Consider the following 23,756-nt stretch of genomic DNA (forward strand, 5'->3'; position numbering starts at 1 on the left):
GTACCGGTAATGTTGGCCCATCAATAAGACCATTTAACCCTAAAGACTAAGATGACCTAGAAAAAATACTTAACATAGCAAAGGTTTCCTTCTAAAATTTATTAACAATGATCAATCAGATTTGGACTTGCAAATTCTTTCTTCGGTTTCAAGGAAAGGGACAATGGCATATTCATATGTATAAATGATCAAAATGACAACTTGTAGCACATTCATCAGACCATATAGCCCCATATTCTCACAGCGAAAGACAAAACATTTGTGACATTCATTTACATGTATCAAACAATCACAATCTAATTTTTCGATGCGTAATTATGTGTAACGATCAACAATAAGCCAAGGTCGACAAACGTAGCCCACATGCTGTATGTAGCTTGTCTGCTTTTAAATAAACATAACCAGTTATTTTACTTCCAAAAACTTATTTTGAAAATCTCCAACATTTAAATGTGACATTATAAAGTACACTGTATATTGCAATTTCCCACAAGTACAAGTACATGTCGAACAAGTTCATGTAATTTAGACAAAGTAAATATACAACAGCAAGTAAAATGCACCAAACCATATTTTCGAAACAGCAAAAAACAATTACACATTCTCTTTTTTACTTTCAAACTTGTGAAAATATGTTTATGGAATTTACAAAAGCAGAATAATGGCATGAAATCATGACTGTTCCACTGAACTAATTGTTTATTGTACATGTATAATGCCGTCTTCACTTTCTCATATAAATATAATTACACATACAGGTATCTAGAATATTTCAAAGATCGAATTAACATCATTCTTAGATATACAACAAGGATATCAAATCCAAATAGCACTTTTTTCAATGGGAAACAGTAAAGCACTGAGTTTACAACAATATAAGATACCAAAGGGTTAGTACAAAATTATTAACACCACTGCAAAAACCCACAATTGGAATACACCTGATTTCATTGAGAAGTACATATTTATTTTTTCAATGTGTCTTTTATACGTTTTGTTTAGATTTTTTTTTAATTAACCAACCATTTTTCTCCGACCTGAGATAACACGGAAGTTGGTGTGAGCTAACACGTACAGCACAAACAGTAAGCCATGTCTACCTCTCACACAGATTGTAAACAATATCACTAACACAGCAACACAGAAAGCATCCTACTGGTCATTTATAACAAATGCATCTTCTCCATCTTCCTATTTAGTAAAAAAATATTGGTGTTTACAACACTTACTTGCTTGGACAGTAGTTCCTTTCTATTTTAAACACGAAAAATCAATCTTAACAAGAAATTTTAAACTGACCTTTTCATGTCTTGTGCACAACATTAAGGGCATGGCATGGGACTTACAAGTGATTAAATACAATGAACAACAAATCTTATCACAAAGATACATGTATTTACCAGAAAATGTGTGAGAATCACTAAACCTTGATTGTTCAGTGATTTTTGGACAGACAAATGAGACTATTTTTTGAAGGATCCTTAAGCTGTTGACAGATGTCCTTTTGATTATAAATCAGAAAGTATCACAGAAAAAAAGAGATAAAAAGAAGAAAGAACAGGTGAGGCGGAGACCAGGTGTAAGATGTACACACTACAATTGGGATTTTAACAGAGATATTGTACCCTTAATATTACAATACATGTAGATCATTATTTAGAATATCTTTTGCAAAATTGCACCTCAGCTTCTAACCATATGACTGAAATTTACAAATACTCTGATAATGTACCATAATACACTCGCATATTAGTAGGTATAAGCAAGATTTAAAATTTCAAATGAGAGGTTTCTTGCAAATTTATGAGAAAAAATAATTCCTTTTAAATAATTGAGAATCTACAGTAAAATACATGGAATGTTCTACAAAAATAAATATACCATACATGTATATTCTTTATGTTCACTGTTCTAAAAACTGGCAAGCAGTTGAGTGAACTTCATTGTAAAATCAATATGTTCATTAGCCCTATAGATTTAATATCATTTTTATTAAGTAACTTCAAGTTTAATGAGCAGGGATGAGAGAGAGAAATATGTTCAAAAGAAATATGGTCAACGTATATGTACCATTAACATCATAACAACTCAATTTTTGAAAGTGATAATTCTCCTGATTTTTGTACATCTTCAAACAAAAGTCACACAGTGACCCTAGAAAAAAATCAAACTATCATACAAACTCAACACCCACCAAGCATAATAGTTTTTGCTTCTTCATTTGAAATGAAATACTGTAGAAAAATTAAACATCTAATTTAAAGAGCTTGAATGTAACACAATTCCTGATTAGCTCTAAGTTGGTGGCATGGACCAATAGGGAGTAAGATTACTGAATGGTGATGGTGAAGTCTTTGGCGATGTTGACCTCGGGCTTTCTGACGGTCAACACTCGGCTGTTACTATCATAGCTGTGATGTAGAGACTGTGAATTGCCATCAACTGAAAATAACAACAACATACATTTTGACAACTAGCCACCAACTGTACATACTGGAAACATATCAAATTTGGCTCAGTGGTCTATTGAGCGTTTTTGGCAAAAAGCGGCTTCCTCTAAATCCAGTACATCGCTATGCATATATGTTTAAGAATAGTCACATTCAGGAATACGCTAATTCAAATCCACTCCAACTTGTTAAAAAACTATTTTACACCAATTATCGTACACACAAAATATGTTTACTGTATACCAACCATTACAAAACTCTGCTTTATATCCATTTCTTAATCTAATAAGTGTATTATCCATATTGTTTATACATGTACCTACCCATCTATCTTGTAAATACAAAATGTAAAGAGTATCTTGAACTATTTTACATGTAAAACGTAATGGTACTACATGTACCGGTATATGAGATTTAACCTGTAATATGTAAACAGTACTATATCACCACATGATTTTATTTTGATATGTATACAGCACTGTATATGGGACTGACCTGTGATATGGACACTTGTGGCAGCTTTAGGATAACCCACTATGATTAGTTTTTCTACCCATTCCTTAGTAGACCCTTTTCCACTAGGATCTGCATTACTAAAAGAAAGTGTGGAACATTGTTTATAACACTTTTTAACATCACTCTTACATTATTAAAATGAAGAATTCAAATGTGTATATATAAAGGTTACAGTTAAACAATTAAATGGCACTGGAGCACTGAAAAAGTCTCAAACTTAGCTTACCTGCTTTGTAATATATTATTTTTGAAGCTAAATGTTCGGTGAATGTATTCTCCTCTTCTATAAGCGAATGATTTATAATCATCAGCATACAAGTCTCCGGAGGCTTCACCCTAAATGAATCATACAATGAACTCAATAAATCAACAGAGTGGTAAGTACTTTTCAAATTTTGGGTGTAAGAACTTAGTTTCTCACATTACATATCACAAGCCATTTTAAAGACAAACTTATGGCCAGGTTCTGTACATGTAGGAAATTTTCCATGGAATTTTTAGCAACATATATTGTAGCTTGAGTTTTATACCTGTTTATCTAGACAGATGATCAAAGTGAAAGGATCGCTAGCCATAAGAGAAGAGGACCTCCGCACTCTCATCTTACGAGGTACAATGGATCCACCCCGCTGAAAGACTGGAATCTTATCTAGAGGGGCGTTAACGTAGGTGTTCTGTGAACCAGCGTAACTCTGGTAAGTGTCAATGTCGTACCATACCTGTAATCCAAGCAATTATTTAATATTAGACCAAAGCACTTAGATGTACGTACAATCATTCAACTTCTTCCTCCAATATCAATAACACATGTACTGAGATTAGATCTATTGTAGTACATGTAGTGATTAACAAACACATTATAGAGAGCCTTTTAATAAACAAGACTTAGTACATTTATGTTGATACATGTATCATATATGTAAAATAAAAGGGTATGAATTTCCTATCAACCAAGTACACATGTTTTGAAAAACAGTCTGTATTGATTCTAAAACTTACTTCATCCTTGCCCGGGAAATAAACACTTGTTCCTACAGATCCTTGCTCTGTGATTGGTTTAACCAACAGAGATGATCCTAAACAAAGAAAGTAGTAATTACAGTAACAAGGCAAATTGTAAATGATTTCATCTGAAGCCTTTGTAAATAAATCCTTCCACCTAAAAACTTTTGTCTTACCTAACAAATACTCATCGTCCATTTCAAACGTGCTCTTATCCTCGGGGTATGTCACCCACAATGGACTCATCACTGTCTCACCACTGCGGAATCCATGGTAGAAGAGAGTGTACCAGAAGGGGAGGTAAGTATACCGCTTACGGATGGCTTCTCGTACAATCTTCATGTTCTCCTCCGGTAGGAGGAAGGGCTCACGCCTCTTTGTGTCAATGTGGGCGTGTGCTCTAAAGAAAGGTTGGAAAGATCCAGCCTGCAGGAGAGAGATGTTGATATGCGAATAAAAGAAACACCAATAAAAACTAGTACTAACTTAAAGACAAATTATTGTATTAAAAGCATGCACTTCAGCATAAAATTTGTTGAGATACATACTGTGGACTTTTTAATTATTTGTGGAATGTACAAATTTACAATTTTGTGGGAATATTTTATCATTGTAGATAATTCTTCTAGTTAGAAAAATAGTGTCTGTGCATACATTCTGTGCATACAAGTACAAATTCATGGGTTGTAAAATCATTGGCAAGTGGTACATTTCCCTATACAATCCCCAAGTACTTAGTAACTACAAAAAATGATGATTCCACAGTACCGGTAAGTAAATCATGATGATTCCAGAGTATGCAATTCCTATGCTACCCGTAAAGAAGAAATCTGTGAGCTGTTACCTGATACCAGCGAGTCTGAAGCTCATGGTCTGGATTCCTGAAGAAGCCGCCGACATCGGCCCCCGAGAAAGTGATTCCTGCCAGATTGAGGGTCAGCAGCATAGGGTTGCTTACTTTGAGGTGAGACCATTCCCCCATGTTGTCACCGGTCCATACCGCCCCTGCAACAAAACCAAAGCTTGTCACAGCCATCACTGTTCAGATATTGCTAAGTGACTCATGCAATTAACACTGTATATACATGTACATGTATCAGTTAATGTATATACATGTAGCAATTCCTCTTATAATGGTTAATGTAATGTACAATTTTTGTTTTATTGAAATAACCCAGTGTCCCAAAATGCATACCAAATCTTTGAGAACCAGCAAAGAAGGCCCTGGTCAAGACGAAAGGTCTCTGCTCGTTGTTGGATCTCATCAAAATACCCTCAGCTGTAGCTTTTTGCTGTAAAATAAATTCAAGTACAGTTTAAGTGTTTTTCCTAGGTTTCTTTCAGTTCATATTGATTGTAAACTTTTTGTTTTTTAGTTTAACTTCCAAGTTATATTTACAATTTTACATGTACATGTATATAAACCCATACCACATAAAATCCGTACAAGTTGTGTACATCTCTGTTTTCAGTCCCTCCATAATGTTGTACGTCCTTGTGGAAGGTTATTTCCGGTCCGTTGAACACGGAAGGCTCGTTCATGTCGTTCCAGATGTAAAGATCTGGCGTGCTACCACCGTACTCAGAGTACTGGAACTTGGAGGCCCACCAGTTTCTGACCTCAGGGTTGATAAAGTCTGGCCAACTTGAGGAACCTTACATGAAAACATAGAATGGTATAAGAAATGGTTGTACATGAACAAGGGTAATCATTGCTAAATTTTACACTTTAACAAAAGATCTACCTCAACAATGTGTACTACACACCAAAAAACTCCCTTCTTGCTCTCTGCAGTAATGTTTACATTCTCTAGCTACCTACAGACAGCCTCAGTATCATGCAGGCCTCAGTATCATGTGGACCCCTTGTACTGTTCCAGCTGTCTTATCAATGTACCTCCATTAAATTGCTTGGACCTCCTACTCCCCTGCATACATTAGATCCAAACTGTCTTTCGAAATACTCATCCAGTAAAATGTTAAGATCCCCTAACCCTTCAGTATATTTTGAAGGTCTTCTAAATGTCCTTCTATTAAACTATTTAGATCACTTACTAACTTAATACAGGTAAACATGTACTCTAGACCCTTTCCAACTGTCTTTTAAATGTCACTGTATCAAATGGTTTAGCTCCCCTACTCCCCAATACACATATATATATTAGACCCCTTTTAAACTATTTTCTAAATGTTTTTCTTTCCCAGATTCTTTACCTGGCCAGCACCAGCCCTCGTATTCTTCCCCGCCTCCTCCTTTAACCATCATGTCTCTGTTCTTGGCGTCTGTGTACACGTTATAATTGTCGTCTCTCTTTAAATGGGGGTCCACAATGGTGACCATTTTCCTGCCTTTCACAGCCACGCCATTTATCATGTCTTTAGATGAAGGGAACTTGTGTGCATCCCAGGTAAAATATCTGTAACAAGTTGGGGTAAATAAAATGGATTAATTGTTAAATCTGAATGCCATTCATAGTCAAAGCAAGTTTTGGACAATTTTTATCTGAAATATCAAACTTTCTTCATTCAAACTTGCACCCACCTTTTGCCATTTGTGTGTTCAATATCTAACCATATGACATCATATGGGATGTCAAATGAATCCATGTTGGCATCCACACTGCAAGACAGGAGCATAGAGTCATTTTTTCTCAATTTAATCCCTAATTCTAACATAACGGCATCACCACAGATAAAACTTGCTGATACACATGAGTACTGGGAATACTCACTTTTTGACATCATCTTGGTCATTGTAATTCCATCTACACTGATGATATGCAATTGCAAAAAGCTGAAAAACAGAGGAATTATACTTATTTAACTTAAAGGGTTTTGAATTTCAGATTTCAACTTTTGGTTTCATTTTTTCACTGAATGACAACTGATTATTTTGAGTTTTATCATCTTTCAGACTCTTTTTAATATTTGACGTCATAAAATCTCTCTATGTCTGGTTCCATAAATCAGTACAGAAGGCGCCACCTACCGGCGGGAGTTCAGTGGATCCTGTCAGAGCTGCGTACTGTTTGAACACGTCCTTGGGGCGGGGTCCAAGCATGACAAAGATGTCAACCACACCGCTCTCTGAGAACCAGTGTGTGTCCATCTGAGCCATCTCTGTGTTTCCCTTAACGAGGTCAGCAATCTTGGAAAAGAAGTTCTACAAAATAACCAATGGAGGTTATAAATAAAAAGTAGCATGTAATTATGCAATCATGAAAATTGTACAAAGTTAACCAAATGAAGTCAGTAATACAAATCAAAACAAACATTCTATTTTCAAAGATACTGGTTTAATGATATTTTAAGTTGGTGAAAGCTCAAGTCTTGTGGCCTTTGACATTAGAAACCATATGATTGAGGCCGGCATTTGTATGCAGTCTGATGACTGTCAAGTATTTGACACTTGAGATATTGGTCAAGCAAAACTTCACATAAATATTGGTAAATCAAGTGACCTTTGCCCTGTAATTCAATGAACATCATTTGTGTGTCATGGTCAAACTTTGGAGCAATGGATCTCAAGATACTGACTGGACATCCCACAGGCAGGTCTACCAACAGACCAACCACAAAGCAACATGTTTTCATCTTTAGAGAGAAAAATCAGTGACTTTAACTGCACCTTTCTGAGTATGAGTTCTGCCTAATTACCTTGTCTGCCGTGGTTGATCTGATGTCTATCCAAGTCTCAGCAGCATTGTTCCAATAAATTCCAACAGTGCTCTTCTCACTGGTTAAGAGAAAAAAATCACATTATTTAATTTTCTCTTTGTTACTTTTTCATATAGCTATATATAATTCTAACAGTCTGTACTTACTTGTGAGCCCACATGACGGGTACCGAGCCGTAGAGAGCCATGGGATTGTAGAGCTCGTACTCAAACACATCCAGATTAAACAGACGGTAAGGATCCGTGTCTCTGTAACAAGCAAAATCAACTTACACATAAACCAAAAAATGCTTTTGAAAAGAAAATCAAAATTTTCACAAAAAAGTCTGACACTTCTTTGGAACATTACTTAGATATACATGAACAGCTGAACCAAGAACTTACTTGGTGGTTTTTAGTGCCATACTCTCAGCGTGCTCTGGAATGCCATACACGTTCTCAAACCCCGGAAATGAAACATCGATTCCTACAGAAGCTGGACCTAGGGTCAGAGAACAAAGGCTTAGAGCATATTTTAAAACCTACACTATATTTCTAATACTAGCTGTATGGAGGGATGGTTCTTTAAATAAAGGTATAAAAACCTTGTCAGATAACCAATTAACATAAAACTGTAAACCTTTATTTAATTGTGACGCTTGATTTTGCATGTAACCATTAACAAAATTGTTCATGGTGACAAAGAATTTTTACAACCAAAGCTCAAGATGTTATCAATTACAAGAGACATTAAATGGAAGGTTTGACAATGAGGGCAATGACACTCTCATGATTTGAATAAAAGTTAATTTACATTAACCCAAAGTCAATCTAGAGATATCCGAGATGTTTATATACCATTAGGCTTGGGATCATGAAATGATTTATAGGTTTCCTCCCACAATCCAGGCTCTTCCTCATTGTCTGGCTTCTTCTCTTCTTCCTTCTTCTCTCCTTCCTCCTCCTTAAACCACGCAAAAAATTAATATAACAATAACAACATAGTAAAACCTACCGAGAGATGCAATTATCGGTATTTACTCAAGAAACATAGAATAAACAAATCTTCGATAAAGAAAGTTAACATTCTGAGAATGTTCTAATCTAAATTTTTCCTTCCCTTGTTAGTACTTTTAACACTTCTATACTCCATCATATCCCAAAAAGCAACCCTTGCAGATTTTTGAATCTCACTATTATTTTTTTGACAGTTGTTAACAATATAAATTCATAATAAAAGTTCAGCGTTCCAAGTTTTTACATTCTAGTGAATTGATACAGAATGGCTGAATTGTGGAATTATTTACTAATGAAAAATTAGGAATCTACAGTACATCATGTACCGACCTTTTTCTCCTCCCCCTCTATAGGATTTGCTGGTGCTTGTTCCTCGGGCTGAGCCTCTCTGAAAGGTTCGGAAAACCATGAGAATACAGAAGTCAGCTTGTCGACCCAGCCCCTAGACAAGAGAGAGTCTACTGACGACTGGCCACCAAAGCATGCGACTAGCCACACAGTCATCTAAACACTGGCACACAGGTGTTACAAACACTCACTTTGAATCCCAACAATTCAATCATAAGCATGCATAGGGATCAGGATATTTTATGTCTGGTTTTTTTTAAAACTTGAAATGGGTTTATTTTTTGGAAGAAATAATTTTTTTCTGAAACGTTTAAAAATGTGAATAATTTAATAATAAATTGAAAATACAGTTCTATACAGTTTCTATATAACCCTTTTGAGGACTATTTTACAAATATTCTATAACAACACATATTAAATATATGCCACTAAAATTGTAAATCTCTTTTAGTGATGACACTGTTTCAGAGTTTTTAGATTCCTCTTTTAGACAGTACCGATAAAATATTCCTTTACTATACAAAACATATGACATTTAGCTTGTCTATTTCTTAGAAACAGTGTTTCTAATGTTATATTTTGAATTTCATGTTGCAACAAAATTGGATACAATGAAAATCAAGTAACCAAATGGATTATGCCCTGGTTAGTATGAATATATTGTACATATAAGTTTTAAACATGCACAGCAGGATGTTTTCAGTGCATACACTAATGTATGTTTTTAAAAAGTTAAATATAGCACTGTTTTTAAACAGAGAACAAATAAAAATGATTTGAATATGTCAATGTGAAATGTGTTAGTTGAAAGATTATGTAAAAATTTGATAATTATAAAGTTAACAGAAAAATTATCATCTCTCACATGCTCATTTCAACTAATCTCTAAAGATATCAAAACAGAAAATTTCAAATATCTTCATACCAGTAGTTTTCAAAATGCACAAATTCACAAATACCTGTATTTATTTTTTTAACTTTCTGTATACTTATCCAACACAATCATGTTGTGATACTGATATATCTATTACAGCAAATCTGTCTAACATCTAATTGTTTTGTTCCATTCATATAACTATATGAACTATTGAAATAAGGTATGGCAAACTTACGGCTTCTTCCTGAAGTGTTCAAACTTGAGCAGTCCCTGGGCATTGATGCTGACTACCGGCTCTTCTCCCGAGACAAAGTCGATACGGAATGGAGAGTAGCTAACAACGATCTTATTATCTTCTAGCCCTAGTGTTATACTCCCAGCACCTTTGTCTAAAACCTTCAGGCTGAAAAAATTAAAGAGGACATTTTATTAAATTTGATAAACCTCAGTTAATGTATCAGTCTTGAGGAATTATTTCAGCATTGACAATACACATGTAGTCCATTATGACAAATTTGAAACTATATTTAATACTCTTTTTTATTTCAAACACACTCACACTCAAAAATCACAAAATCACTTGTAAAAAGATAAACACTGGAGAAATTAAGATAGAGATCCAGATTTTTTTAGACCTAAAAATGATAAGACACCTGAGTATATATAGATGATGGAATAAGGCAAAAAAAGAGACATGCACCGTAAAACTTCTATTTTGATAAAGTTTCTTTAATTCCTTGTAAAACTTACTCTTGTTGCTTGGGTTCACCAATAAGAACGTCCCCAACAGGTATTTCATAACGAGGCTTTAATGGCTCCAGCTCATTAATTTTCACTCTTGCTGTATTTCCTTGTAATCCATACAAGTCTAGAACTAGCCTAACATTAGTTTTGGTATTAAGCAACTGAACACTGATTTGAGATGAGGATATTTTAAGAGAGTCCATTAACACTATGTATGGGCTGTTCCCTGGTTGCATGCTACGATGACGCCTGGAAAAATAATTGGAAAAATTGTTTTTTAATATCATGACAAAGTTCTTGAATTCATTCGTTTAGTAGTAATCATTTATCTTAAAATAAATGAATTACTTATTCTCAATTGATTTCTTACTTGCAAAATCCACTTTGGTCACATGTTTTAAAGTTGTCCCTGTTGACTGAGTGCACCTGCACTATCAGCAACAAACAGCAAAGGTAGTATGACAACCTGTAATTTTAACATACAAATTATCTCCAAATAATCATAAGTTTTGAACACCTGGGGCATTCAAGATAAAAACCTGATAAGACTATACTAAAAGTAAGGCAGTGTTTTCAACCAAGATTCCTCATCAAGTTGGGGGTTTCCTCAAGGCCTGGAAGTTCTAGACATTGGGAAGTCCAAAGACTGGAAGGGAGCAAATCTCTAGACCAAAGTTAAAATTTTGGAATCTTTTTTTTTTTAGTTTCAGCCAACAATAAGTACCATGTTTGTACCAAATGTCTTCAACTATCATTTTCCTGATTTAACCTGACAGTGACAGTTATACTTTGTTTAATAAATCTATTGACACATTGATTTCTTGTTTTAAAAAAAATTGAATTATCACTTAACCTACTGCTTAATAAGGTGTTCTACCAAAAAAATTGTTGATTTTGTTTATGAATTCTGGTAGCTTGTAAGAATTGATGAATAGATTTCTAAATTTTGTGCGTTTCGTGGCGTGAAATATCTTCTCCAGTCAGCGAGCAATCAGCAATGATTCAACATTGTTAACACAGGTAGGGAAAATAAAGACATGCATGCCATATATGATTTAGTAGATATATTTTTGTCAACAACAAAAATTGTACATGTACTAAACACTTGTCTGCTGCTTGTCCATTAAAAGCAAAAATTATGGTAATTCTTGACAGGGAGGCACACCTGGCACAGGATTTTCATGGAATTCAGAGATAGATACCATATACATGTACTATCATTATACCAAGCATAGGCGGCCAAGACCATTAAGTCAAGCAAGGTAACACGTATACACAAGAAAATCAGTGAAATATGAAAGCTGAATGAGGGGCACTAGCAGACAAATTCTCTTAATACCTGGATGCTGCCATATTGGCTGCCATTTGTTTAAAAAAGTTAACTGGATCGTTAAATAACTGCTCTGCCCCTAAACTATATAAAAAAAACTTTCCAATGTGTCTAAAGAATTTAAATGTCTTATTACCAAGCGCAGTCAGTGTCAAAGGTTGCCTTGCAAAGCCAGGCTTAATGGTAACACATATTTATAAGAAACTGGTGAAAGATGAAAGTTGAATCAGAGGTACTAAAGGCTAAAACAATTTCTTCCATCCCCTGGGTGCCACCTTATGGCAGCCATTTTGTTTGACAAAGTTAACTTCATCATTAAATGATTCACGCTTGTTGATGTTTTTTGTCCCTAAACTTGATAAAATACTTTCTAAGGTTCAATCAAAAGTAATTTAAATAAAAAAAAACTGACTATAATATTAATATGCAAACCAGATAAGATTAACAGTGCTTTAAGTAAGATATATGACTAGTTTCATGGCTGTCAAATCAAATTATTAGATGGAAAAATAAAACATCGAGGAACCAATATTTTAGATATTGAATAAAGTCGCCAAAGAACTATATATGATAAGAGTTAAATTTTGCCCCCATAATTCGCCATTTTTAAAGTATTTCGGGTACAATAAAATGTTAACTAATTTTTTTAGAAGAGTTTATATAAAATATATTTTTCATCTATTTATTTGATTTATTTGCACTCACTGGCAGTATATGACGTCAGAAGTGACGCCATTTCTCTTATTCAATCAAACTCAGCCAAAAATTGACATTTTTCTTATCTTTTTACGAATCGGAAATATAGAGCGCATGCTTGAACAAGGAAAGTTTTTTTGTCACTTATTAGTCTTGGCTAGATACATCTCTGATTAAAATATTTTATTTGTTCAAGAATGCGCTCTATGTTTTCGGAAGGAAAAACTGCTCGAAAACAAGCTGTTTTACGCTAAAAATGCAAAAATGGCGGGAAAAGGTTATCTTTACAATGTCATATTTCTAAACTGTGGGCACTTGAACCAAAATGAATATTATGTAAACACATCACATACATATCTGTACTAAGAAAACAAAGAATGATAGTAAATTGATGATGTTCATTTTAGGGGGCCATTTTAGGCCCTTATCATATATAGTCCTTTCCATTAGTTAACATATGAAACTAATAAGCTTTGAATGAAGAAATAAAAACTTCTCGGAATTATGGACCGATCTTCAGCTATTTCCGAAGACAAAACCTTCTTGATGTTTGAAACATGATGTCATAATGAAGTCTGAGCATGCGATGTTAAGTTTATCTCTGGCTTAAGATTTGAGTAGGCAGGAGGATCCTACTGTGTGTGTTTCAAATGAATTTTATTCTCTCTTTAACAAAAAACAAACTTTACTGTCCCTGTTTAACCCCTAAAAATCTGTATTCGACCCAACGGTAACACCATTTACATATAGCTATAGGGTAAAGTTTATGGGAGAAACAAGTACCTGTGTCAATGTGTCAGTTATGTCTCAATTACAAACCAAATTCTACTGACTTGAGCAAAATGTTTAAACAACAATTATTCTCTATAAATAAAATTACATTTATACGTTGCTACGCAGGTAGGTCTGTAGCAGACTTAGATCATACGGTTTCACAATTTTAAAAGAAGACAAAAGGAGCACAAAAAACCGAGAAAATTCGAACTGCCAATCAGCCAACCAGAGAATCACACGCAAGTGTCCCCAGAAATCGATTACCTCCCATCGGCAAGTCACACTTACTATAAATTCAAGTCAAACTTTCAAAATTCAAAATATTTCACAGCCAAAAATATCAAATAACTGAAATCTTGTGCTTAGAAGGCTGAAAAGCACTGAATTAAGTAATCGGAAACACGTACCGGATAGTGGTGGCTGCCATTTTTCTGCACTAACAAAGATAACTCGTTAGCACAGTTTCGCACTTTTAGTGACGGGAGCAGAAATGTAATATTTTACATGTGTTTCTTTAAATTTTACGTTTTTCTATCGTCAGATATGAAAAATAAAAGCAAATTATTGCCATCTACTGGAATATTTCGAAAATATAGGGTATGAAACACTCTGGTAGCGAAACTTTATTTAAATCCTATTTTCACTGAGACGCTGTCTCTAACAAATTGAGCTCTATTTTTAGTCATTTACTATTCTTTTTTTTTTAATTTATTTGAAGTTGAATTATTTTAACATTTGATATTGTAAAGTCAAAGTATTGCACCATGATCGAAATCACACAGGGGACGAAACGTCAGGTGCTGAATTGAAGAATCATATGTGCGTTTAGTTCGTATGCATTTCGCTGTTAGTATTTCAAAACCTAACGTAACACTGAATCAGAGGATATTTCACGTTGTTGCATATTGAAATTGATGATATTCTTGATGCAACCTCTTTGAATCTGTTTTCGATGTTATTTATCACACAATTTTTCACTCGACAACTTGCTCGACAAAATCTGGTAAGTATACATTGCTGACACATATACCTGTTTGATTTTTTTTAATCTCAAATTTATCCAATTTTACATTCTTACATCCCACTGATTAGGGTCGCACTAACTACATGAGTGTGCATGCGTATGAAGTATGTAACAACATGTTCAACAGACATAGACGAATTAACAGATTTCCGTATACTTACAGATTTTATTTTTTTTTTATAGTGGAAACATCTTCCCTTCTGCATACAACTAAGAAAACATCAGGATTATCCTCTATCAAGAAAGTGGAGGGGAAACTTGAAAACAATGAGTCTACAAAGTCCAATTTTGGATAATCTTATGACCCCGGAAATGAAAAAATTGTGTGATTTATTTGAAAAATACAACTATGAGTTAAGAATTGCAGGTGGAGCTGTACGAGATGTCTTGATGAACAAAACACCTCATGATATAGACTTTGCTACAACTGCCACTCCTAGTCAAATGAAAGATATGTTTACAAAGGAAGGCATCCGAATGATAAATATGAATGGAGAAAAACATGGCACAATTACAGCAAGAATAGATGACAAAGTATGTATATTTCTTGTCTATAAATCTGAAATCTACATTATAGCAAAATGTATTTTAATTACATGAGCTTGAATCTATTGACTTGCAGTCTATTACCTGTAATTGATCTTATTTTGAATGTTTGTTATTAAAGGAGAATTTTGAGGTTACAACATTGAGAATTGATGTAGTGACAGATGGAAGAAGAGCTGAAGTGGCCTTCACTACAGACTGGAAGATCGATGCTAATAGAAGAGACCTCACAATCAATGCCATGTTTTTGGGTAAAATCTTTTAAAGTGAAATTCTGAATGGTTATACAATTGTCACAATCAGTAAGTCATTTTGATGGCAGTCATTGCTACTTGTTGAGGGGAAGATATAGTATGGTATGACCATATTATAACTAAACTTATACCATAAAGTTCAAATTGCATAAAATGTATTTTCATCTAATGGGAATCATGTTAGTGAAGATTAAATGGCCTTCTTTTAATTACTGGGATAATTTTTATTATCATAGATTTTCAGTGGACGTTGTATGATTACTTTAATGGGAAAGAGGATTTGGAAAATAGAAGGATTCGCTTCGTTGGTAACCCAAATGAAAGAATACAGGAGGATTATTTGAGAATAATGAGATACTTTAGGTAAGCAGTGTACCGGTACATTCCACATTATCAATTAAAATTCAAAATCTAGAAAAGACTATGAAATTCTTTTTTAGATATCGGCTCAAAATGCAAAAATGTAATACTAGGTATTTTATTATGATTATCTTGACTTACGTTTTCCATTGGTTTCATGGAACAGTTATATTAGTCTTTAAACTTGATGTGTTGCTGTAGATGTGATGTGTTAGACACTCATTCAGTGACAAAATGTTAAGTTTATTAGGACACTCTTTTTTTAAAAGGTTTTTCGGAAGAATAGCAGACTCCAACACTGTGCATGAAAAAGAGACTTTAGAAGCAATTAAGCAGAATGCAAATGGGTTACAAAGTAGGTCACCAGTGTATATATTTTTCGATACTTTAATGTGGAATCATTAAAATTTGTGGTGGCCAATTTTTATGGATTGCTGAAATGTTCGTGGGAACATATTAATTTTGTGTATTTTGTCATACCTACTAGAGTAAATATGACTTTATGACCCTAATTAATTAATTCGTGGAGGATGTTAATTCGTGGTTGAAAGGTACCCATGAATTCCAAAATAATTGATCGATCCACCATGAAAACTAATAATTCCACACTACATGTATTTGAATCAGATATGAATCATTTTCATACTACATTGTACATGTATTACATGTAATAGTTAATATATAAAGTGATCTGACCTCCATTCATTAATAGCCTATATACTGTATTTGAGATGACTGGCTTCATTTATTTCAGTGGTCTCTGGGGAGCGGCTTTGGATGGAGTTGTCAAAGATCATAGTGGGGAATTTTGCCTCCAGTTTGATGGAGACAATGGTAGTCTGTGGAGTTCACACCTACCTAGGTACAAGTTACTCTTGCTCTTTGCTATAAACTCATCTATGACTATTTAATGCTGCCCAATTTTTGACAGTTAAAGTTAACCAACAAAGGTCTTTTGTTTTATTAAAGACTCCATTAATTGCTCTTGTATGATAACAAACTTCCATTTTGTGGCAATGGAACACATTTTTCTATTATATTGATGCAAAACACCACAGGAATGTAGAATAAACATCAACTCTAATTACTTAATAAGGAATCATCATTTAATTATCATGAGGTGATCAAATATGGTCTGGGTGATCGAATCCAATAAATCCCAGAGGGCTTTATGAAATTATGATACTTGTAGATTTGATCACACCTGACTGTATTTGATTACCTCATAATATTCAAAAAATGATTCCTTATTTCTTATATTTATATAATTTTCAGCAATTGTACTTAAATATTGAAATAGTCATTGGAAAAGTGTATTGCATAATTGGTCATTTTAGTTACTAAAACATCACTCATAATCTGTCTTTATTATTTGATATCATCAAATGCTTCAAATAATGTTTGCATGTATAAATGATATCTAAGTAATTTGTGCATTAAACAGTGCACTTACTAGATAAACTGCAAGAATATTACCGGTAAAAGTTTTGTGTTTTTTGGTAACACGCTCCTGTATTTTTTTGTGTTGAAAGTTTAAGTGACTTTCTGTAGGTTTTCCCGATCAATGTAATTTGGAGGAGATCAAAAGGGTATGTGAAGTGACTGAGGGAAAGCCATACCATGTCATGTCTAGAGTTGTTGCCCTGCTGTCCACCGATGATCAGGTAAGCCATCATGGATTCTTATAAGAGGTGTTGCCCTTCAAATTTGAATTATTGACGTCAGATATGACAACCATATTCATGTAATTCAAACTGTTTTTATCCTCGCTGTTGTCTTTACCTTTAATTTTTTTTACATTACAAACTGTTTAAAGAGACAGTACAGCTGAAAACACATGTGTTAATAACTTCAGATTTACCCATTGTACCGTTAGGAAATAAGAAATAACGTTGATTGTATGAGTTGAAATACACAAAAATCCTAATTAACGTAATTATGAGCTTCCGGAAATTCAATGGTCGTACAGACCGGAATAACCTTATATCGTTTATTTGTACCACGTGGACTTTGATTGACAGTAATTGACACGTGTTGAAAACTACAAGAACTTCGTCCGACTACAGTCATCATGGTATAGGAGGTTAAAGGGACTCTCTAAACGTAACACATCGTCACTTACTCGATAATTTATAAATAGTTTACCAATTTTGGTTCATTTTAAAATAAACAGACATAAATATGTCAAATGACCCCTCAAGGGGCCTCATTTACACAAATGAATTTAGGTTGTAGCAACTCCTATGATAAACACGAAAAATACATGCTTACAAAATAATACGGTAATTGTGGTTTTTTAAAAATTTTAAACAATAGTAGAAAAAACATATTTTTATCAACAAACATGTCCAGGAGAATCTTCGCGAGCCCTGCATGTGTTTTGTTTACAGTACATACGCATGCATAATAGTCTAGAAGGCTGAACCCCACAACACGTTGCGATGTAAATATGTGATAGGTTAAACGTAATGATTAATTTTAATGAAACAATTTGATTTATTTCATGGAGAAAGTTTATACATTCATGAGTACCGGTAGTATAAAAATAACGAACCCGATCTGAAAATTTTTTCAAGTCGGTTTTTTGATAAGATGCACCGTACTGTCTCTTTAAATTTTAGACAGTGTTAGATATCAATTAAGATAAAGCATTACATAGAGATTAGATATTTGAAGCCTACATTGCGTGGTTCTCATATCTGTAACAGTTATAAATTGAATTTTAATGATGTACTTGTAAAAGTCTAACACAAGAATTGTTAATAACGTATATACCACTTTATGATATGATGGCCTTATGATACTTATGCTATTTTTTTGTTGTAGTTGTATGAACTGGACAAGCGACTGAAGCTCTCCAATGATGAATTTGATATCGGAATATTTGTTATTCACAACAGAGACACACCAATGGGAGAAGATAAACTCAAATTTTGTAAATATCTTTTTATTGATACCACTGGTAAGGATAAAAAGACATTTGAGAACATCTGTGAACTTTTAAGATACAGAAATGAACCAGATCTTCTGGAAGAATTCAGAAAATGGCCAATCCCCACACTACCAGTTACAGGCAGTGATTTGGTCAAGATGAACATTCCAAAAGGTCCTTTATTTAAACAAACATTTGATGAGGTCCGGCAGAGGTGGAAGTTCAGTGACTTTACTCTGACTAAGGAAGAACTGCTGGATATGGTTCCTCAGATTTCTGAAGATCTGAAATTAAATCCAAGGAAACAGAGTCCAAAACCAAAGAGAAAAAGGAGAAGTTAAAAAATAAACATATGAAAAAATGTCACTGTGTATTAAGGTGGCTCGACACACCAATGCATTATTTGATGGATCGATGAACAATCATTTTTGAGAAATGATTATACAAAAATGACACCTATATCGGCCTCTAATTATTATATATGATTTTTTTTGTATTTTTTGATAGAAACCGGAAACATCGTTTTAGCTGCGAACAAGATATATTACAGCTAAAAATTTGTTATCAATTAATGCACAAAACAATTATCTATAAATATATATTAAAAACCGCCAGATAAACTTTGAAATATTTTTGTAAAAAAAATATTTATGAAAATGAAAAAAAAGGATTGTAGATATTTTTTAAATCTATGGATAAAAACTGCAGATAAACTGTTACTCGCATTTAACAATTGCTGTACAATCATATTTCAACAAGAAATTGAAACCAAATAGTGAAATTAAAGAAAAAATGGAAAATTTTAAAATCGAACCGATCCCGATTGTAATTAAACTGATCCCGAACTAAATCACATAAAGTTAGAATGAATCAGAATTTTGCAAAAATTTCAGGTTGTTTAGCTGTAAAATTGTTTCGTCATTTACTAACTTTATAATTTATATCAATTACTTAGAAAAAAACTGCAGTTTATTCGTAAAATTTCAATTTTAAAATAATTCTGATCGGGATCAGTTTTTTTTTCAATCGGGATCGGTTAAAATTTGATAAATAGCAATTTTTCTAAAATTTCGCATTTTCATTTCAATTTTTTTGTAAAATATCATTGTTTTGTAAATAGTTTATGTGACTATATGTTATTTTTAAAATTTTATCCATAGATTAAAAAGACATTAAAGAATTACAATTTTGATTTTCAGAAATATTTTTTTAATTAAAAAATTAAACACTTGACCAAACGATCTTTGGCATGAATTTATTTATAATTATATTACACATTAATTGACAACAAGTTTAAAGCTCTAATATATTCTGTTTGTCTGCCAAACAGTTTTTCCTATTTCACTCAAAAAATACAAAAAAATTCGTATAAAATAACTGAAAGCCGATATTGATCTCTGTTTTGTGGAATCATGTTTCAAAAAAGATTCTCTATCGATCCATAAAATAAAATGTTGATGTGTCGAGGAACCTTAAGAGTTGTCTTTCTTTTAATTAGTGAATATGTTGACTATTAAACATTATAAAATATAAAAATAAATTGAGGGAAGAAAAAGTATATTGTTTATGTAATAATGATAAATCAATATAAATAATAGTATATATTATTTACATTCCAACAATGGAGTTATATTTTGTATTTATTTTGAAATTGTTGGATTTCCCCCCTTAAATCCAGTTGTCTCACATTTTATATTTTTGAGTTCATTGTATTGCTGAAGTTGTCTTTCTTTGATCATTTGAATCTTATTAACAATATCTCTATCAATTTAATTCATTGATATACACAAAATACTTGTATTTACTATGATTTTACTATGATTTTACTATGATTTTACTAGATGATCCTATATTGTTAATACATGTATATTTTTAAATTAATTCATAAATGATTTTGTTTAAGGTCAGACGACACGTTCCTCGAGAATTTTTTTTGTATCTCCTCGTAATAAAGAGTTCCAATAAAAAATATTAATTTATTAATTATTTTAAAAATGATTAAAATTTAGTTGAATGTGGTTATGTGTCTAGATGGGCGAGTGGTTAGAACCGTGGCCGCTCACTGCCAGAAGCATATAGGTTTTAGAGGTTGTGAGTTCAAAGCCCCGACCCGGCTGAGATAGAGTTCCATTATAGTGAATTTTACTGTGCTGTATATGAATTTATTTTTATATCAGCAATCCAAGTGTATTTTCAAGAAGAGTATACCGGTATAGGAAATTGCAAACTCTAGTATTTTGCAGAAATGCCTGGTAAGGTACCCTAATTTTTTGCAAGAAAGCTTGTCAAAGTAGTAGTAAACTATTAACAAATTCCTGGAAAAAGTTATCTAAAATTGAGGAACGTGTCGTCTGACCTTAATCTATCTCAAAAAAGTCTATCCTGGATGTTCAACAAATTAACCATAAGAATTAGATGTACCTTTAAATTTAAAATATGAATAATTTAGCCATAAAGTATTGCTCAGTAAGAAAGAATGCCTAATATCTGAGCTTAAAATTTGAATATTTTCAATATCTTTATACAATTTTCTCCTTCTTTAATAAGGAGATAAATATAGTTTCAAGAATGACCACATCCATGCAGCCCTCTTAATAAATTGTCTAAATTATTTGTTAGCTTTGTATTGAGGTTTTTCCTATGATTTTTTGTAACTTATTGTACATTATTGATTATACCTTGAGGTTCAAAACTCCACAATCAGACAAAGAGTTATGTAGGACATATATTGGATTGGGTGGAGTGTGGTTTGGGTGAAGTGCAGTTTTGATTGAGTGTGGATTGGATGAAGTGTGGTTTTGGTGGACTTTGGTTTAGGTGGAGTGTAGTTTGGATGTAGTGTGGTTTGGGTGGAGTGCAGTTTTGGTGAGTGGGGATTGGGTAGAGTGTTGATTAGGTGGAGTGTGGTTTGGGTGGAGTGTGGATAAGGAGGAGTGTGGTTTGGGTGGAGTGTGGATTAGGAGGAGTGTGGTTTGGGTGGAGTGTGGTTTAGGTGAAGTGTTGATTAGGAGGAGTGTGGATTAGGTGGAGTGTGATTTGGGTGGAGTGTGGATTAGGAGGAGTGTGGTTTGGGTGGGTGTTGATTAGGTGGAGTGTGGTTTGGGTGGAGTGTAGATTAGGAGGAGTGTGGTTTGGGTGGAGTGTTGATTAGGTAGAGTTTGGTTTGGGTGGAGTGTGGATTAGGAGGAGTGTGGTTTGGGTGGAGTTTGGATTAGGAGGAGTGTGGTTTGGGTGGAGTATTGATTAGGTGGAGTGTGGTTTGGGTGGAGTGTGGATTAGGAGGAGTGTTGATTGGGTGGAATGTGATTTGAATTGAGTGTAGATTGGCTGCGGATTGGGAAGAGGATGATTTGGGTGGAGTGTGGTTTAAGGAGGCCTATGGTCAACAAATTAACTACCAGATCTACCTAAAATTTTGAAATGGTTTTTTGAGCTATAAACAATTATTTAATAGGGAAAAACCCATGTCCTTTACATCTTAAACTTCCAAGGGTATTTTTTGTATTTTTATATAGAGCTATTCTTCTAAAGGATATCAATACAGGCTAAAACTGACCCTGACAACCAAGCCCTCTTAAATACAAAGACAGTCCCTTTCTTGGTCATCAGTAGAGACACCAAGCCTCTTGATATACAAATGTATATGGTCAATGTATAAAAAGATGATAGATAGATAGATAGATAGATAGATAGATAGATAGATAGATAGATAGATAGATAGATAGATAGATAGATAGATAGATAGATAGATTATGATTAGTTTATAACCTGTGAATGACTTTCGTGATAGAGATGCCAAGAAGTGACAAGTGATAACAATTAAATGACTATTAATTGAACACGGAATTACCGCCAACTCCCCGGCAGTCATTGTGAATAAATCACTGCTAATAGCCCCTATTTGAATATTAAAATTCGCGCTGTACGCCTGTCCACTAAATCATGTGACAATGTAGAGATCAGAGATTGGGTCATTTCGCGGACTGATTCTACCCGGTAAAGCCTCGGCGCCATTACCATGGGTCGTTAATGTCTCAATACCGCTCATAATCGGCATTAAATCTCTAACGGTTCTACAATCCAAACCAATGGTTCTTTAGGAGGGCCGGTGACTCAATTATCGTCTTTTTTCTCTGCAGTCGATATAACAATTAAATATTTACCCGCATGGTCGCTTCCGCGCTGTCATCAGACTAGATACAGCACGTGCGCACAGGTAGATGCACGTGTGTGGAATCCGACTGCTCAGTGCGACAACGTCGTTAATAAGCGATTTGAAATTATTTGTCTTAATTTTATAACACTTTGTGCTCAATAAGGCAAACGCCTTTATTTGTCGGTGTTAGTTCTTAGTGAACTATTCAGAGCCGTTTACGATCCTTTCCCAAGGAACCGTTTAGCAAATGCTACAAATCTTGCGCAAAATATATTTGCTAAAGGTGTCATTTGCTTTGAAATATATGGTGCATGTCAGCATGAATAAGTTGCATGTCGACATAAGAATATAAATTGGTAATCACATGAAGGCGGCTTTTATGAGTTTTTGAAATTGGAATTCTTATTTAGTTCCGTTACATGTTGGCAAATTTATGTTGGCAGTCAGAACGACAAAGTGGGGCAACTGAATGATTAAGAAAAATATCAAAATAATAAATTGTTTATTAATGTTGCATGGCAACTAAACAAAGTACAGGTACAATTTTGTCCATTTCAAACTTATTTTCTCCATGGATTATATTACACTGTAAGGTAATACATAGACCACTCACAACTTTGCATCTGACTTCCTACACAATTGCACATGTTTGCAAACTGCCATGTCTTTTTAATGTCATGCATGGCAACATGCATACGTTCCATAACAAATCTGCCAAAAAGTTAGGAAAGTTAATTGCATTTTGATAAGAGAAAAGCAGGTTCATAATGTTTTCTTTTAATTCCCCATCGTCTCAAACCAAGGTCCGCAGTCCGCTTAGTGCCCTCAAACAGATGGAAGAGGATCTTACATATTGGTTTCTGTCCCTGTTAATTCCCATGCTTGGTTTCTTTGCTTTCGTCGTTTCGAAGTCATATGGCATCGAGGCGATATCAACGAACAAAATTCTAATTTCAATTTATAATATTCCAAAACAGTTTGCTATATGGGAAATATAATGTTTACACTTCTACAACTTTATAGATTTGCCGAACAGTTTATTTCCTAACCCTAACGCATAAGGCATCACCTACC

The 23,756-nt window shown here is 33.8% G+C and overlaps 2 protein-coding genes across 3 annotated transcripts; one reads left to right on the top strand and one right to left on the bottom strand.

Moving 5' to 3' along the window:
- Nucleotides 1-80: 80 nt before the first annotated feature.
- LOC128175237 (neutral alpha-glucosidase AB-like) lies at nt 81-13,854 on the bottom strand. Of its 2 annotated transcripts, none has more exons than XM_052840709.1 (22): nt 13,818-13,854; nt 10,981-11,076; nt 10,617-10,859; nt 10,102-10,269; nt 8,972-9,029; nt 8,483-8,588; nt 8,030-8,126; nt 7,793-7,894; nt 7,626-7,704; nt 6,958-7,131; nt 6,701-6,762; nt 6,511-6,588; nt 6,183-6,385; nt 5,400-5,623; nt 5,164-5,260; nt 4,813-4,973; nt 4,145-4,394; nt 3,966-4,042; nt 3,497-3,685; nt 3,193-3,302; nt 2,946-3,043; nt 81-2,442 (listed from the first exon to the last, which is right to left on the bottom strand). In XM_052840709.1, the coding sequence occupies exons 1-22, from the start codon at nt 13,835-13,837 to the stop codon at nt 2,330-2,332; spliced, it is 2,805 nt and encodes a 934-aa protein (XP_052696669.1). In that variant the 5' UTR covers nt 13,838-13,854; the 3' UTR covers nt 81-2,329. The 2 variants fall into 2 exon arrangements, with proteins under 2 accessions (XP_052696669.1, XP_052696668.1); XM_052840708.1 differs by having other exon boundaries at nt 8,972-9,083.
- A 395-nt stretch (nt 13,855-14,249) lies between these two features.
- LOC128179087 (CCA tRNA nucleotidyltransferase 1, mitochondrial-like) lies at nt 14,250-20,306 on the top strand. Its single transcript, XM_052846581.1, has 9 exons — nt 14,250-14,413; nt 14,618-14,968; nt 15,102-15,231; nt 15,471-15,597; nt 15,864-15,949; nt 16,349-16,456; nt 17,146-17,258; nt 18,421-18,904; nt 20,004-20,306. Exons 1-8 carry the CDS (start codon nt 14,363-14,365, stop codon nt 18,865-18,867), a joined length of 1,413 nt encoding a protein of 470 aa, XP_052702541.1. The 5' UTR covers nt 14,250-14,362; the 3' UTR covers nt 18,868-18,904; nt 20,004-20,306.
- Nucleotides 20,307-23,756: the final 3,450 nt, after the last annotated feature.

Source organism: Crassostrea angulata, chromosome 3 (genome assembly GCF_025612915.1).
Source record: "Crassostrea angulata isolate pt1a10 chromosome 3, ASM2561291v2, whole genome shotgun sequence".
Classification (NCBI taxonomy): domain Eukaryota; kingdom Metazoa; phylum Mollusca; class Bivalvia; order Ostreida; family Ostreidae; genus Magallana; species Magallana angulata.

Coding starts and splice junctions, on each gene's coding strand:
- LOC128175237 (XM_052840708.1), bottom strand. CDS start 13,837: ATGGCAGCCACCACTATCCG. Junction 6,763..6,957: donor GATCCACTGAACTCCCGCCG/GTAGGTGGCGCC, acceptor TCTGTTTTTCAG/CTTTTTGCAATTGCATATCA. Junction 5,261..5,399: donor ACTTGTACGGATTTTATGTG/GTATGGGTTTAT, acceptor TTTATTTTACAG/CAAAAAGCTACAGCTGAGGG.
- LOC128179087 (XM_052846581.1), top strand. CDS start 14,363: ATGTTATTTATCACACAATTTTTCACTCGACAACTTGCTCGACAAAAT. Junction 14,414..14,617: donor AACTTGCTCGACAAAATCTG/GTAAGTATACAT, acceptor TTTTTTTTATAG/TGGAAACATCTTCCCTTCTG. Junction 15,598..15,863: donor AGAATAATGAGATACTTTAG/GTAAGCAGTGTA, acceptor TTTTTTTAAAAG/GTTTTTCGGAAGAATAGCAG.